Here is a 17,367-nt window from a genome sequence, read left to right as displayed (position 1 = left end):
GACATTCATTATGCAAGTTCAAGCATCTTCTAGGCCAGCGATGACAAACCTTTATGGCACCGAGTGCCGAAAAGGGAGCACGCGTGCATATGCTTTGCGCACTCATGTCCACTTCAAGGGTGGGTTCTACTTACCTTTATTACCAGTTTGCAACGGGGCTGCACAGAAGCTTCCTGATGACGTCGGGGTCGGTGGGCGGAGCTTCCCGCCGGTTTTACTACCAGTTCTTGCGAACCGGTCTGAACCAGAAGCAACCCACCACTGGTGAACTTGTTAGGACTGCGACCAGAAAGAGGAGCTGTCCAGAGGGCATGCGCACGCCAGATAAGGTACTTCTGGTTTCCAGAGCACGCATGTGCGCCGGCCAACAAGTCTTCCGGTTACTGCCACACATGTACACACACCTATCAGCTGGCCAGCGTGCATGCTCACACCGAAAATGGAAGACCAGCTCTTCCTGTTTCCAGCACTGCCGCATACCCAAAGGCCAGCTGATTGTCGCATTCGTATGTGAGCCAGAAACATGGAAGAGGAACAGGTGAATGCTACACATGCCAGGCAACATGGCTCTGCATGCCACTTCGGGCCCGCGTGCCATAGGTTCACCATCATGGTTCTAGGCCAGTGATAGCGAACCTTTTCAGCACCAAGTGCCCAAACCACATGCATGTGCGTGCACTGGAGTGCCGGAAACCCGAAGACCAGCTGGCTGGTGCATATGCCAGCTGGTCTTCGGGTTTCCGGCACGCACATATGCACCTGCCAGCTGGGCTTTGCACGCGCCAGAGCACCAGAAACCCGGAGACCAGCTGGCTGGCATGCGCATGCCTGCAAAACGGACAAAACTGTTTGCCGGTGCTCCGGCACCCACAAAGAACAGCTGGCCGAAAATCAGTAGAGCAGCTGGTGATGGTGCTCGTACCCACAGAGAGGACTCTGCGTGCTACTTCTGGCACGCGTGCCATAGGTTCACCATCACAGTTCTAGGCAGTGTTTCTCAACACTAACATTTGAAGATGAGTGGACTTCAACTCCCAGAAATCCCTAACCAGCAGGGTTGGCTAGAGAATCCTGGGAGTTGAAGTCCACTCATCTAGAATTCAGTTGTCAAGGGAAAAACACCAATCTAGGGATGGCAGTTGGCAGCAACTCAGGGGTGAAATGCTCCCGGTTCGGACCGGATTGCCCGATCCGGTAGCGATGGTGGCAGGTGGTTCGGAGAACCAGTAGCAAAAATCCCTGCTGCCCCCCGCCCCCCCCCCCGCTGCAATGCCCAGCTGAGCCGCACGATCATCAGAGGCTTTTTTAAAAAAAACTTTTAAAAGCATTTTTTCTACAAACTCTTCCAACAAAAAAATGCTTTTAAAAGTTAAAAAAAAAAAGCCTCTGATGATCGCGCGGCTCAGCTGGGATCGTCAGAGGCTTTTCAAAGTATTTTTTTCTGCAACCTTGGCTGAAGAGGTGGTTTAAAAAAATGCTTTGAAAAGTCTCTGATGATTCCAGCTGAGTTACCTGATCGGCAGAGGCTTTTCAAAGCATTAGAAAAAATGCTTTGGAAAGTTAAAAAAAAAAAAGTTGGCCACGCCCACCCAGTCACATTACCCCCACCCCCACCACCAAGCCACGCCCACAGAACCCGTAGTAACAAATTTTACATTTCACTCCCTGCAGCAACTCACTCATCCCCAATTTAGAGCACCGTTGAGCTCCTAAAATTCTACGCTCAATTCTTAGTTAAAATATAATTTTTGGGGGGGGGGGGAACCCGTAATTCTCCAGGCCTCATTCTTTTATATATTTTTTAAAAGGCATGTCCACTTTTGGCTTGGTCCCTCCCTATTACTGTTGTTGCCATGAGAAATTTGTAGCCTTGTTATTAAGTTTTCATCACCAGGTGGATAGTTTGTGTTAAAAGGAAAAGGGCACCATTTGAACTATGATGGTAACTATGGTAATAACTCCTGGGCAAGGTTTAATTTAGAATACAATAAAGGTATCCTATGGTGATGTGAGTCAGCAGAATGTTACAAGAGAGCTAAACCACTCCATTCAATTCTTCAGCCGATTCACTGGTTAGAACTCTGTTGGCATTTACGCAGCGTTATACAGAATGACATTCATTCATTCATGACACTAGTCCTTGACTTACGACTGCAATTCAGACCAGAACTTCTGTTGCTAAGCGAGGCAGTTGGGAAATGAGTCACGCCCAATTGTTGTGGCTCCTTTACCTGAGCCTGTGTCATCGGCAGGAGAGGACTCTGAGAGTGAAGGAGAGGAGTTGGCAAGGCCTCCCTCTCCAGGATCCTCCTCTCTGGCAATGCCTTTGGTGTCCGCCGAAGGGCAAGAGATAGGGCCGGGGCCAAGCACGTCCACGCAGCCACAGGTGGACAGTAATGAGGGAGATGAGTCTTGGCTGGATCCTCGGCAGCGTCGCAGAGATAAGTGCATGCAACAGAAGAAAAGGCGTGCCAGAGATTAGGCTGAGTCACTGGACCACACCCCACAGGGTATAAAAGGGGGAGAGGTGGCCATTCAGACTCTGACGGACAAAACTAACTACTATCGAGTCACATTGCATCTTTGGAAACAACATTATCGGTCTTGGATTTATTTTACGAACTGGACAATTCTTGACTGTGGGTATTTTGTTTATTGAGTAAAAGTTCTTGGCAAGCAGCTACTGGGTTGCTGCCAAGCGTCTTATCGGAAGAATTGGATGTCTGCCAGTTTATTTAACCCCCGGCTGTCTGTTTGTGTGTGTGTGTGAGACGGGGACAGAGCACCAATCTCATTGTCCTTTTTGCTGCATTCGTTAAATGAATCACTACAGATGTTAAGTGAATTACAGGGCTGTTAACTGAATCTGTTTCCCACTGACTTTGCTTGTCAGAGGCTGGCTAGGAAAATCACAAATGGCAATTACCTGACCCCAGGATACCTCAGCTGTCATAAATACATGCCAGTTGCCAAGCCCCCAAATTTTGGGGAGCAGTGCAATGATCATAAAGTGCAAGGACTGGTTATAAGTCACTTTTTTTCAGTGCGGGTGTAACTTCAAACAGTCATTAAACAAATGGTCGTAATTTGAGGATTACCTGTAAATTTAAAGTTCTCCAATTAGCCTTAGGAGCTTTCCCTGTTTGTCATCTTTCATTTTCCTTTCTTTTTGTACTTTGTCGCTCTGACTTCCCTACAGAGTAGCCACTTGAGTTGTTTATCGGATGCCATTTAAAAATCTCATCTGTTTCTCCCACTTGATGAGTAGCTTAAGATCCAGCAAGAAGATCTTTACAATGATCAGTTTAGTTCTAGATGCCCATCTGAGCGGCATGGTAGCCTAGTGGTGAAGACGCTCGCCTCCCACTCGGAAGGTTGAGAGTTCAATCCTAGGTGGCAGCAGATATTTCTCTCCTCAGGCACAAAGAAAAAATATCTGCTGTGAACTCCACGTAGGCGTCAGGAAGGGCATCCGGCTAGTAAATGCTCAGCTCCATCCAGTCACCCTGACTCTACGCCAAATTAAGGGAGCGCTAGATGTCCATCTGGAAACTTTACACAGCTAGTTCTCTTTTTTGCTTATCCTTGGAACTGTGGTTATCATTAACGTGATTGTTATTTCTGTCTCAGTTTGTCAAATGCAGTCCCAACAAACCAGAAACTCTCAGACTGGGTGGGAAAAGCTACTCTGAGACTCACTCTCATTTTGTTTGTGTGCATGTGTGTGTGCACGCTTTATTGTTGTTATTGTCATTATCCTTTAACCTTGCCTAAAGCAAAGCACAATGACTGATTTATTTTTTCTGGTGGTGCCTGGTTTGTTACCCTTACAAAAGCATGTCCCTCTTGAAAAATTTCTCCCAAGCAATTAAGGAAGTAATATATCTTTGAAGAAAAAAACGGCTACATTTCACGCTTGTGTGAATTAGCGCTGTCTCAAAGCCAGAGAGACCGATTTGATTAGATTTCTGAAAGTTTACAGCTTTTTTTCCTGGTTTTATTCCCAGAATTGATCTTATACCCGATAATTCCCTGTGGGTCGGAGCATGGTGGATTGGATTCTTAGGCGCTGGCGCCGGTTCCCTCTTGATTTCGGTACCCATTTTGGGGTACCCTCATCGTCTCCCAGGTACGTGAACTGAATCCCAACCAAATTCTTTGAGCTTCTTTTCAGGATTTTGGAAACCTGCCAAAGTAGCTGCTTCTCCTCCGTTGACTTCCCATCAAGGGTACAAGGAACTATAATAGTTTTCCTTTATTTAAAATTGCACTGTTTTGAATCTTGATGCATTGTAGTATTCAATGCCGATTTTAATGCAATACTATTTATGTAATGGAGTTAAACCTTATGGACATTCTGTTATTTAGAAAGTTAGAGTATGGAGGAGGAGGAGGAGGGGAGGAGGAGGAGGAGGGGAGGGGGAGGAGGAGGAGGAGAAAAGGAGGAGGAGAAGAAGAAGGAGAAGAGGTGGAGGAGGAGGAGGAGGAGGAGGAGGAGAAGAAGGGGGGAGGAAGAGGAGGAGAAGAAGAAGAAGAAAATAATTCTATCAATTGTATTTTAAGGATGTTAATACAGATGTTCCTCAACTTACGACCACAATTAAGACTGAAACTTCCATCACCAAATAATGTGGTCGCTAACTTTAATTTCTCCTTGATTTCACATCCTTTTTCCATGCCTGTTAGAAGCCAGCTGGGAAGGTCACAAATGACAATCATATGGCCCAGAGTTGTTGCAATCATTGTAAATATATGCTAGTTGCCAAGCTCTTGGATTTGGATCATATGTCCATGGGGACACCGAGACAGTCATAATCCTGAGTAAGACACTTTTTTCAGCACCATCACAACCTTTGAACGATGGGTGCTCCATCTGGAGTTTTTAAGAAGAGATTGGAAGACACTTGCCTGAAATGGTAAAAGATCTCCTGTTTGAGCAAGGGGTTGGATAAGAAGACCTCCCTTCCCTCTCTATTCTATTCTATTCTCCAAAGCATCTGAAGACAGAACAAGAAACAATGGGTGGAAACTAATCAAGGAGACAAGCAACTTAGAATTGAGGAGAAATTTCCTGACAGTGAGAACAGTTAATCAGTGGATCACCTTGCCTCCAGAAATTGTGGGTGCTCCATCATTGGCAGTTTTTAAGAAGAGATTGGATAGCCATTTGTCTGGAATGGTATAAGGCAGGGATGGCTAACCTTTTTGCGTCGTGTGCCAAAAGTGTGGGGAGCGTAGGGTGGTCTCTCTCGCGTGTGCCCACACCCATAATTCAATGCGTCCCCCTCCCTGCATGCGCGACCCACGCTTTTGGCATGCAATGGCACGGTGGGCCAGGTAGGCCCATTTTTCAGCCCCCCCCCAGCCTCCAGAGGCTTTCTAGGAGCCTGGGGAGGGCGAAAAACGTCCTTCCCCACTCCCCCACCCCAGAAGGCCTTCCGGAGGCCGGAAACGGCCCATTTCCTGACTTCTGGTGGGCCCAGAAGGCCCGAAAATCAGCTGGCCGGCACGCACATGCTCGCTGGAGCTGAGCTAGGGCAACGCTCGCGTGCCCACAGACATGGCTCCACTCGCCACCTGTGCCATAGGTTCACCATCACGGGTATGAAGTCTCCTGCTTGAGCAGAGAGTTGGACTAGGACTTCCAAGGTCCCTTCCAACTATGTTACTCTATTCTATTCTGTTCTGTTCCAATTCAATGCATTCCATTCTATTCTATTTTTTTGCAGTGGTCATACAGTAGGTCGAGGACTATCTCTATTGCAAATGTAAAATTAATTAACATTTTTGTCCAAAATTGAGTATAACGTTCAAAAAAGGACTGCTGCACAAGATTATTACTTTTGCTTGCCAAGGATTGTAAGTTTGTTCCTGAGCTCTTCAGTTAAAAGTTCTCAAGATGATAAGATTGGGAAAGGTATAAATATTTATAGCTGGACTATCTTAGGGGGACAACGTTTCAGGAGTATAGTACCCTTACAAATGATCATCCTATCAAATAGTACCCTGAGTAGAAACAGATGGTATATAGCTCACTTTGCTAAGTCCTTTGTGCATCAGAATGCAACATAGACCATGTCAGAGTATACAGGTTGCAATAAATAGTTCTAATTACAAGCATAATTTGCTGAATAAATCACCAGAGGAAAGTTTTATTTACTGAGCATACTAAGCTATATGGCAGCGTTCCAGAAAAAAACCCTCTTCCATGTAAAGACTCTGAAGCAAGCATTTTTCAAAGTTCTACTTACTAGAATAGATAAACTGGCACATCTGGAAAAACCAGAATCTGAGAGGTCCGGGTTTTCCCTCATTAAATCAAAACCCCCAAAACCATCCCCTCACTCCTCAGTCGATCACATGCTCCAGTCACCATCTGTCCCATCTCGAGACATCACTCCAACCACTCCTCTCCAGATGTAGGATCGCCCTGACCTTGACTGACAGGAAGAATGCTATTATGTCTACAGACAATCCCTCTACTAAATCCCTCCTCCTACTTTCCCACACATGAGAAGGTGGCAGCATGGAAGCTTCCAGCCTAATATGGCTTCCAAAGCTGACACTAAAAATCAAATTTTACAAAGCACATTAGCTTAACTCGTAACCTGCTAAGACAAACTACACAAATACTTGGGGTGTTTGACTGTTGGTAAATTGTGACTGGCTAAAGTCCAAATACTGATATAGCTCTTTCTTTTTTTTCTTTTTTTTTAAATAAGTTTTTTTATTTTCATTAAAACAAACATACAGACAATACATCCTTAATCATTCAGTGTTTCATCTGAGTACATATTTTGTGTCTCCTACTCCCTCCTCCATCATTTTCATATTATATTTCTATCATACCTTTATATTTTCATTTAGATTGTTACATCATTCTTCCCAAATTTCTTATGTTTATATTAATTCATCAATTATCTAAATTTATATATATATAAATATCTATATATATCTCTTCTCTAAACATTGATATAATTGCCCCCATACTTTAAAATTCTCCGATTCTTCCTTTTCTTTAATTACCAATGTTAATCTATTCATTTCTGCCCATTCCAATATTTTCTTAATTACTTCTCCCTCTAAAGGGATTTTCTCTGCTTTCCAATTTTGCGCAAATTCAATTCTCACTGCAGTTACAATATGTATAATCAAATATTATTCTCTTTACTATATTTCTCTGGTAAGATACCCAATAGGAACAATTCAGGTTTTAAATCAATACGTTGTCGTATCATTTCCTCTAGCCATGTTCTAAGGATCGTATTATCATATGTGGTGGACGTGTCCAGAAACGAGGAACTACTGATATAGCTCTTTCAAAGGGATTATTCTTAAATGATTAAAGTCGAAGTTTAGCTAAGAAATCCAAATAATAAGAAATAAAGAATCATTGTTAAAGAGTTGACAACCTTATTTTAAGAGCCTTGGTAGTACAGTGGGCTAAAGCACCCTGTTATTAAGAACAGCTGCCTGCAATTACTGCAGGTTCGAATCTCGCCAGGCTCAAGGTTGACTCAGCCTTCCATCCTTTCTAAGGTAGGTAAATTGAGGACCCAGTTGTGGGGGCAATAAGCTGATTTTGTGTAAAATATACAAAAGAATGAAGGCTATTGCTTAGCGCATTGTAAGCCGCCCTGAGTCTCCGGAGAAGGGCGGCATATAAATCAAATTTAAAAAAAAAAAAGAGAGAAGGCATAGCAGGAACCTCAGGACGTTGTTTGTTGATGGGAGCAGTGATATGTTCAGATGATCCAACTGATAAATCACGAATCAATGATCTTATTGAAGCATTTCCTGTCCTAGGATCACAGCGTTACATAGTCATGCGAGTTTCGGAAACCCATCAATCAAAAGATGGCAGCCATAAAACAGCCTCGGATCCTGATTTTGGAAAGACAGTCAAAGATCTGCCGCAGTAAGAACTTCCCTTTTTAATAATTTATAAACATTTGAATTGAATGTGATTTTGGGGTGTGGGGAAAATTACTCCAACGCTGTCTTTGTTCCTTTAAGCAAGTGTATTCATAAGCCAGATACGGTATTCAGACAACCCGTGAGCCCGTGAGTTCTAGTCCTGCGTTAGGCCCAAAAGCTAGCTGGATAACTTTGGCCAATCACCGCAGACTGTGAGTTCTAGTCCCATGTTAGGCATGAAAACCAGACGTGTGATTTTGGGCCAGTCGCCAGGAGATTGTGAGTTCTAGTTCCGCCTTAGGCATGAAAGCCAGCTGGGTGACTTTAGGTCAATCATCAGGAAACTGTGACTTCTAGTTCTGCCTTTGATCGTGTGAAATATTAGTGCCCTAGTAAGATCACACCTGGAATACTGCAACCAGTTTTGGTCACCAGACTACAAAAAAAAAGATGTTGAGACTTTGGAAAAAGTTCAAAGAAGAGCGACTAAAATGATCAAAGTCCTGGAGACTAAACTGTATATAGCATGGCTGCTGGTTTTGGATTTGGCTAGTCTAGAGAAAAGAAGAATTGGGGGTGACATGATAGCAGTATTCTAGTATTTGAGGGGTTGCCACAAAGAAGAATGGGTCAAATTATTCTCCAAAGCACCGGAAGGCAGGACAAGAAACAATAGAAACCAATCAAAGAGAGAAACAATCTGGAATTAAGGAGAAACTTCCTAACAGTGAGGACAATTAACCAGTGGAACAGCTTGCCTTCAGAAGTTATGGGCGCTCCATCACTGGAGGATTTTAAGAAGAGGCTAGACAGTCACTTGTCTGAAATGGTATAGGTTCTGCTGCTTGAGCAGGGGGCTGGACTAGAAGACCTCCAAGGTCCCTTCCAGCTCTATTCTATTCTATTCTATTCTTAGGCATTCTGGTTGGGTGACTTTGGGCCATTCAGTTAAGCAGGAAAGTTGACTCTGTGTGACATTGGATCAGTCACTCTCTCTCTCTCTCAGTCTAATGCACCTCACAGGGTTGTTCTTGTGAGGAAAATAGGAGGAAGAAGGAATATTATGTATGTTAACTGTCAGTTATTTATAAAAGTAATAAAGGCAGGATAAAAATCTAATGAATAAATAAATACAGGAAATCCAAGCTAACAAAATACAGAAAAATACAACTACTACAATAATTTTATTATTATAACATATTATGTTCCCAGAATAAATCACAGAGTTTATGTTAATAACCTTGATTTCCAGTTGTTATGACTATAAAATGTTTAGCCAGATTTATTTATTTATTTTATTTATTTATCAAATTTCTATACTGCCCTACTCCCGGAGGACTCAGGGCAGTGAACAGCCCAGATAAAATACAGATAATACAAACATTAAAAGTCCATTAAAATTGTTAGGGTGTGTGTAAAAAGTATTTGTTGCTTATGCAATGAGCAGAGCAGAAACACACAGGGAAGGAGATAAACGTGCAGCTCGTGTGAGAAAAATACTTTATATACAAGATAAGAAGCAGTCTCGGTTTAGGTAAAACAGTCCAAGGTCATAAACAGTAATATCAGTCCAGTAAGTATCTTCCCTTACCAAAGCAAACAGACTTTAGTAGCTCTTGGTATACAGTACCATATAACAATCCAGTCTAACATCAATCAGCAGAAAGACGCAGGAAGCAACAGGAGCAATCAGGAAGAAAGAACGCTTCTCTGTGCTGCTTATTTATGCACTGTAGCCTAATTACAGGGTTCAGCAAACCCTGATTACGTGGCTCAGTTGTTTCTTAAAGAAACAGATATATTGCCTGACCAACAAGTTAGGAGTAAGCTACAAGCTGAACCTAACATAAATTATTAAATATTTTGGCTGAAAACAAATTTAAAACACCCAATTTATAAAACAGATTAAATGATTTAAAAATTTAAAAGGGAGAGTTAGGCCAGGCCAGCCTGCTGAAATAAAAATGTTTTGAGAGCACGACGAAACGTGCGCAGATCCGGGATCCTCCGTATCTCTGGGGGGAGCTCGTTCCAGATGGTAGGTGCCCCCACAGAGAAGGCTCTCCCCCTGGGGGCCGCCAGTCGACAGTGTTTGGCCGACGGCACCCTGAGAAGCCCCTTTCTATGGGAGCGTACTGGTCGGTGAGAGGCTATTGGTAGCAGAAGGCGGTCTCGTAGATCACTTACAAACCAGAGGTAGCAGGAATACAACATGTTGTGCGACCAAGAGCCGTGGTGGTGCAGTGGTTAGAATGCAGTATTGCTGTCTAAATCTGCCAACTGCCAGCAGTTCGATCCTGACAGGCTCAAGGTTGACTCAGCCTCCCATCCTTCCGAGGTCGGTAAAATAAGGACCCAGATTGTTTGGGGCCAATAGGCTGACTCTGTAAACTGCTTAGAGAGGGCTGTAAAGCACCATGAAGTGGTATATAAGTCTAATTGCTATTGCTATGCTGACACCGATTAGTTTAAATCATGAACAAATGTACAGTAGCTTATTGACAAGTAAACTAACTGATCTGATAGGAATCAGTCCCTTCTTAAAAAAAAACCCCAAAAGGGTAGGGTGACAAGTTTATTCATTTATTGAACGTCTACAGTTGTATAAGCATAGCCAGTGGTTGGGTTCCTTCAACATGCTGAGTCATGATGTCCCTTTAAAGGTAAAGGTTCCCCTCGCACATATGTACTAGTCGTTCCCGGCTCTAGGGGGCGGTACTCATCTCCATTTCAAAGCCAAAGAGCCAGCGCTGTCTGAAGACATCTCTGTGGTCATGTGGCTGGCATGACTCAACGCCAAAGGCGCACGGAACACTGTTACCTTCCCACCAAAGGTGGTCCCTATTTTTCTACTTGCATTTTTTACGTGCTTTCGAACTGCTAGGTTGGCAGAAGCTGGGACAAGTCACGGGAGCTCACCCCGTTACGCAGCGCTAGGGATTCGAACCGCTGAACTGCCGACCTTTCGATCGACAAGCTCAGCGTCTTAGCCACTGAGCCACCATGTCCCTCTTTGACGTCCCTTTAGTCTAGTCTAATTTGTTGTTTTATTCCTTTGATGAGTCTGCTACCAAACTGAAAACAGTTCCTGAATTATCTTCTAAAGAGGATCCAAACAAATGCACCCTTCATTTCGGAGGCCCTTGTACTGCCTTCAAAACAGATTGATATAATGCAGTGCTGTATCTTCATTGTACACAAGTTGTTAGCTGCCGTTCCTAAAGACAGAGAATCAACAGTATTTTAATTTTTGGAGGGGCAAAATAGGCTACCCCAGAAATCTGTACTAAGCTAAACTCAGAAACATAAACTTTAGAGGAGGAACAGTAGTTTGGTTAATGCTAGGGTTAACCTGTTGGGAATCGTGAAGTTGAATCTATTATACTTACAATAGTATATAGCTGTGATGGCGAACCTATGGCGTGCGTGCCACAGGTGGCACACAGAGCCCTCTCTGCGGGCACGCCCACTGTCGCCCCAGCTCAGCTCCACCGCAAATGTGTACTCGCCTCCCACTGGCCAGCTGGTCTTTGGGTCTCTGCTATGCATGCGTGGGGGGCACATGTGGTGGGCTCATGAGCGCAAGCACGGCAGGCGGGGCACATACGTGGGGGCATTTTGGGGGTTCGTGCGTGCATGCCTCCCTGCACCCCATTTTGGGTCTGGAAAGCCTCCTGCACCAACCTGGAAGCCAAAACAAGGCGCGAGGAGGCTGGGGCACATGTGCAGTGGATGCATGCACATGTGTGGGGGGGGCACATGCACGGGGGGGGCACTTGCATTACATTTTGGGGGTTTGGGCATGCGTGCATGCATTTGCACGCGTACATACGCGTTTTGGGCACTCGGCACCAAAAAGGTTAACCATCACTGGTATATAGTATAACTTTATTGTCATTGTACGTGTATACACAGTATACCCACACAACGAAATTCACATAACACCCAAAGACCAGGCCCAACACACATAACAATCCCCAAACACACTCCCACCCACCACAAATTCCCCACCCCTAAACCACCCAAACATCCACACAACAGACCAAGTAATGCTGTCCAACAGCTCACTGATGGTGGCTCTTTAGTTCATTGTTGAGTGCAATTATAGCTCTGGGATAAAAACTATTCAGAAGATGTGTGGTCTGAGTTCTAATTGTTCTGAACCCATCTTTGCAAAGAAAACGGCATTTTCTCTGAGGTCTCTTGATAAAAGAAGCCATTGTTAATCTAAGAACTGTTAACAGTAAAATATATATGGAAAGTTAAAAAAAAATGACCATATGCCACTTTTCAAGACCATGACACAGTTATTCTGCATAAGACAATTAAATTCAGAAATAACATTTAAAAGCCAGGCAGAGTGTGACCAACTCAGCGAACAAAAATGAAATAAAAGCAGAAGTTTAAACTATGTTGTGACTTTAGCCTCCTTTTCCTCCAAATATTAACCCAACTTTTATTGAATGGATGAAACTGAGATCTTTGCATTAAGAAACCATCTGCAAAAACCACTCTAAATTATTTCCTTATGCCAATACTAACTATGCAGTTGGGTTTATACATCATGTTTAACCTTAACTATATACAGTTTTATTCCTTTCACATGATGTCCATAAACAAATATACCTCATTGTGGTTTAATATGGCCTGATCCCCACAAGATGCTAAGATAGTCGCTTGTTTCCCACAATCTATATACAGGTGAAAATCGAAAAATTAGAATATCGTGCAAAAGTTCTTTAATTTCAGTAATGCAACTTAAAAGGTGAAACTAATATATGAGATAGACTCATTACATGCAAAGCGAGATAGTTCAAGCCTTGATTTGTCATAATTTTGATGATTATGGCTTACAGCTCATGAAAACCCCAAGTTCACAATCTCAGTTCAGCGGTTTGGCATGGATGCTATCAGCCTGTGGCACTGCTGAGGTGTTATGGAAGACCAGGATGCTTCAATAGCGGCCTTCAGCTCTTCTGGGCATTGTTCTGTCTCATGTCTCTCATCTTTCTCTTGGCAATGCCCCATAGATTCTCTATGGGGTTCAGGTCAGGCGAGTTTGCTGGCCAATCAAGCACAGTAATCCCATGGTCATTGAACCAAGTTTTGGTACTTTTGGCAGTGTGGGGAGGTGCCAAGTCCTGCTGGAAAATGAAGTCAGCATCCCCATAAAGCTCGTCTGCGGAAGGAAGCATGAAGTGCTCCAAAATCTCCTGGTAGACGGCTGCGTTGACCCTGGACTTAATGAAGCACAGTGGACCAACACCAGCGGATGACATGGCTCCCCAAATCAACACAGACTGTGGAAACTTGACACTGGACTTCAAGCATCTTGCAGTGTGTGCCTCTCCATTCTTCCTCTAGACTCTGGGTCCTTGGTTTCCAAATGAGATGCAAAAGTTGCTCTCATCAGAAAAGAGGACTTTGGACCACTGAGCAACAGACCAGTTCTTTTTGTCTTTAGCCCAGGTAAGATGCTTCTGACCTTGTTTGTTGTTCAGGAGCGGCTTGACAAGAGGAATATAACATTTGAAGCCCATGTCCAGGATCCGTCTGTGTGTGGTGGTTCTTGATGCACTGAACTCTGCTGCTTGTGCACCTTTTTCTTCCACACTTTTCCCTTCCACATAACTTTCTATTAATGTGCTTTGATACAGCACTTTGGGACCATCCAACTTCTTTTGAGAGACCATTTAAAAGCTCAGGAACCCTTTGCAGGTGTTATGGCTTAATTAGCTGATTAGAGTGGGACACTTTGAGCCTAGAATATGGAACCTTTTCACAATATTCTAATTTTCTGAGATTGTGAATTTGGGGTTTTCATGAGCTGTAAGCCATAATCATCAAAATTACGACAAGTCAAGGCTTGAACTATCTCGCTTTGCATGTAATGAGTCTATCTCATATATTAATTTCACCTTTTAAGTTGCATTACTGAAATAAATGAACTTTTGCATGATATTCTAATTTTTCGAGTTTCACCTGTATATAAAAGCCAAATACCACTCACTCATCACGAAATCTCCAGAACAGTAAAGCCTACAAACTTGAAATTTGGCACGTATGTTCCTCTTGACTTCTAGGTGCTTGCTAAGAAAGGATTTTTCGAAACGACCATCAGATCATTAGTATTTCATATACAGTATTATATTTACATGCTCTGATGCTAAGGAGCTAGACATTCTACTCCCCCTCCCCACCTGAAAAGAACTCTGTTCCAACTGCCAGTTGCCTTATATTAACATGCTCTGGTGCTACCCCTTCACTAAACTGGGTGTGGGCGTGGCCAGCACGTGACTCATCCATCCTGCAGGCTGGGACAGTCTACTCCCTCTCCCCCTCTGTTCCAACTGCCAGTTGCCTTATTCTACATTAAGTTTCAGGCTTTAAGTGTCAATTTATCACGCCCGATCACATAGTTTCATAGGGCATCCCACTAGTATTGAATATAGACAAAATAGGTTTAGCTGGCATGAACTCAACCACGATTCCTACTAATAGCTCACATTCTAGCACTGAAAAAGTTACCTAGTTTGGGTAATAAAACGTCTGCAAGAAAGAAAGAAAGAAAAAAAAAAACAAGCTCAGAGAGCACCAAAAATACCCCTCAGTTAAAATTCTCCCTTTCCTGATACCCTTGACTATTCAAACAGAAAGAGCTATTGTGTGACATACATTGTCTGGTTAATTTTGTTCCCTTTCTAATTTCCTGGTAGTGAACGGGGGCGGGGGCGGGGAACCATAAGTAAAGCAGAAGAAATTACCACAAATTGCATTTTAGATTAGTTGTTTTTTTTCCCCCTTCTTCACCAGATTTAACTGTCTAGAAATATAGACACCTTACTAACTGGTGGGTTCCTAGGTCATTCTCACTTCTGGGAAAGTGCCTGTGTGAGAAAACATTGCTGAGCAGCTGCTACAGTATATCACAAGGGAATTCAAATTATTGTCTCTAATAGATTTTTTTTTAGGAACCAATTTTCTGTTAGGGACATTTCTCTGTTCCCAGGACTGTGTTTTTTTCCCTTAACACTTCAATAATAAAGACTATTTATTTTTCTTTCTTTCTTTCTTTCTTTCTTTCATTCTTTCTTTCTTTCTTTCCTTCCTTCCTTCCTTCCTTCCTTTATTCATTCATTCATTCAGTTAGTTAGTTTGTTAGGTAGTTAGGTAGTTTTTGATTGTACAGTCCACCTCATCCAAAGATGATTTTTGGAGGGGCATTTTTCTTGGATTTAGGGATTTTTCTTGGAGCTAATGATTTTTGATGGATGAGGAGGAGGAGAAGGAGGAGGAGGAGGCACAATAATACACTCTCGTAAAAAAAAGAGATAGATTTTGTACAACGCACAAACTAAAATACAGTTGCTGTTGTCAAGTTTCCGAAAGATGCCCTAATTAATTCATGAGCCATGATCCAAACTTCAAAGGAAATATAGTGATTTATTAGGAGCACCATTCCGGCAATACTGGGATGCAGTTAGGACTGACCCCACGCAGATTTACGTTCCCCTCTGACCCTGTGTCTCCCCTCCTCTCTGGCCATGTCATAAATCACATTCTCCAATTATCCACTTTGGCTGGCTGTGAAACCTTCCTTCTGATTGTGGTCAGAAAGAATGTATGGAATTCACTTCAGTTCTCCCTCCCTCCTGCTTATGGCAACTTGAAAGCTTTGCAAGTTGACAGCTGTACTATGTTCAAGCAAATACATCCATTATTAAGCTTCGATGTTTGCAACTCCCTAGGACAGTGATGGTTAACCTTTTTGGTGCCAAGTGCCCAAAGTGCGCGTGTGCGCATGCGAATGCACGCATACGTGCCCGAACCCCCCAAATGCAATGCAAGTGCCCCCTGTGCATGTGCCCCATCCCACACATGTGCATGCTTCCACTGCACATGTGCCCCGGCTCCTGCACGCCCTATTTTGGCTTCCAGGTTGGTGCAGGAGGCTTTCCAGGCCCAAAATGGGGTGCAGGGGGGCATGCATGCACAAACCCCCAAAATGCAATGCGAGTGCCCCCGCGTATGCGCCCCGCCCACCAGGCTTGCGCTCATGAGTCCCCCACATGTGCCCCCGCGCATGCACGGCAGAGACCCAAAGACCAGCTGGCCAGCCACACACAGCCCTGCGCGCATGACCCCGCCCCCGCACTTCCCCCACTTTTAGCCCATGATGGCCCGGTGGGCCCAGTAGGCCCATTTTTCACCCTCCCCAGGCTCCAGAGGTTTTCTTGGAGCCTGGGGAGGGCAAAAACAGCCTTCCCTACCTCCCCGGAGACCCTCCAGAGGCCGAAAACAGCCTGTTTTCCAACTTCCAGTGGGCCCAGAAGGCCCGAAAATCAGCTGGCTGGCGTGCATATGTGCGCTGGAGCTGAGTTAAGGCAACACTCGCGTGCCCACTGATATGGCTCTGCATGCCACCTGTGGCACGCGTGCCATAGGTTCACCATCACGGACCTAGAATATGCGCAAATAATTCCCAGATGTGAGATTTGTTGGCATTTCTTTTGCTCTCCATCTCTTTCAGAATTCCTTCCTGCCTCCTATCAGTGCTTTCCAATTGGTCAATCATAATTATTTTGGGACGGCAATTTTTAGGATTCTCAATGAAATTTTGTTAACTCTTAAATTTTGTAATCTCGACTCAAAAGTTGTGAAAATCTGTCCTACTTTGCCTGGATTCTATTTCATTCTTTGTCCTAATATTCTTTTAGAACAGGGTTGTCCAACCTTAGCAAGTTTATGATTTGAGGGCTTCAATTTCCAGAATTCCATAGCCAGCCATGATGATGGCTGGGGAATTCTGGGAGTTGAAGTCCACAAGTCTTCAAGTGGCCAAGGTTGACCATCCTTGTACTAGCTATTGATGTCCAACTAGAATAGAATAGAATAATAGAATAATAACTTTATTGTCACTTTGAATGTACATTAATTGGCATACAGGAGCCTTGGTGGAGCAGCGGACTAAAATGCTGTTAAAGTAGCACTTAGCTGCCAGCTGCCTGCAATTACTGCAAGTTCAAATCTCACCAGGCTCAAGGTTGACTCAGCCTTCCATCCTTCCAAGATAGGTTAGTTAGTTTAGTTTATTTGATTTGTATACCGCCCTACTCCCGAAGGACTCAGGGCGGTGAACAGCCAACAATAAAATACATAAATACACAAAATTTAAAAATCCGATAAAATCAAATTAAATTATTTGGCCCAGACAAATTAAAATACCCCAATAATTTAAAAACAGATTAAAATTTACATATTTAAAAAGGGAAGAGATTAGGCCAAGCCCGCTTGATGGAATAAAAAGGTCTTCACAGCACGGCGGAAGGAGCGCAGATCCGGGATCCTCCGTATCTCCGGGGGGAGCTCATTCCAGATTGTAGGTGCCCCCATAGAGAAGGCTCTCTCCCTAGGGGCCGCCAGTTGACACTGTTTGGCTGACGGCACCCG

The 17,367-nt window shown here is 43.7% G+C and overlaps 1 protein-coding gene across 1 annotated transcript in view; it reads left to right on the top strand.

Annotated features, from left to right (window-relative positions):
- SLCO4A1 (solute carrier organic anion transporter family member 4A1) overlaps positions 1–17,367 on the top strand; it is a 67,114-nt gene that overhangs the window by 29,744 nt on the left and 20,003 nt on the right. The window contains exons 4-5 of the mRNA XM_087889034.1: positions 4,008–4,129; positions 7,807–7,918. Coding sequence (XP_087745160.1) covers positions 4,008–4,129; positions 7,807–7,918 — 234 coding nt within the window. The remainder of the gene's footprint in view (positions 1–4,007; positions 4,130–7,806; positions 7,919–17,367) is intronic.

This window comes from Pantherophis guttatus, chromosome 3 (genome assembly GCF_059756535.1).
Source record: "Pantherophis guttatus breed Tessera chromosome 3, ASM5975653v1, whole genome shotgun sequence".
Lineage (NCBI taxonomy): Eukaryota > Metazoa > Chordata > Lepidosauria > Squamata > Colubridae > Pantherophis > Pantherophis guttatus.
Note: the sequence above shows the minus strand (reverse complement) of the source record. Positions and strands in the feature narration are given on the sequence as shown.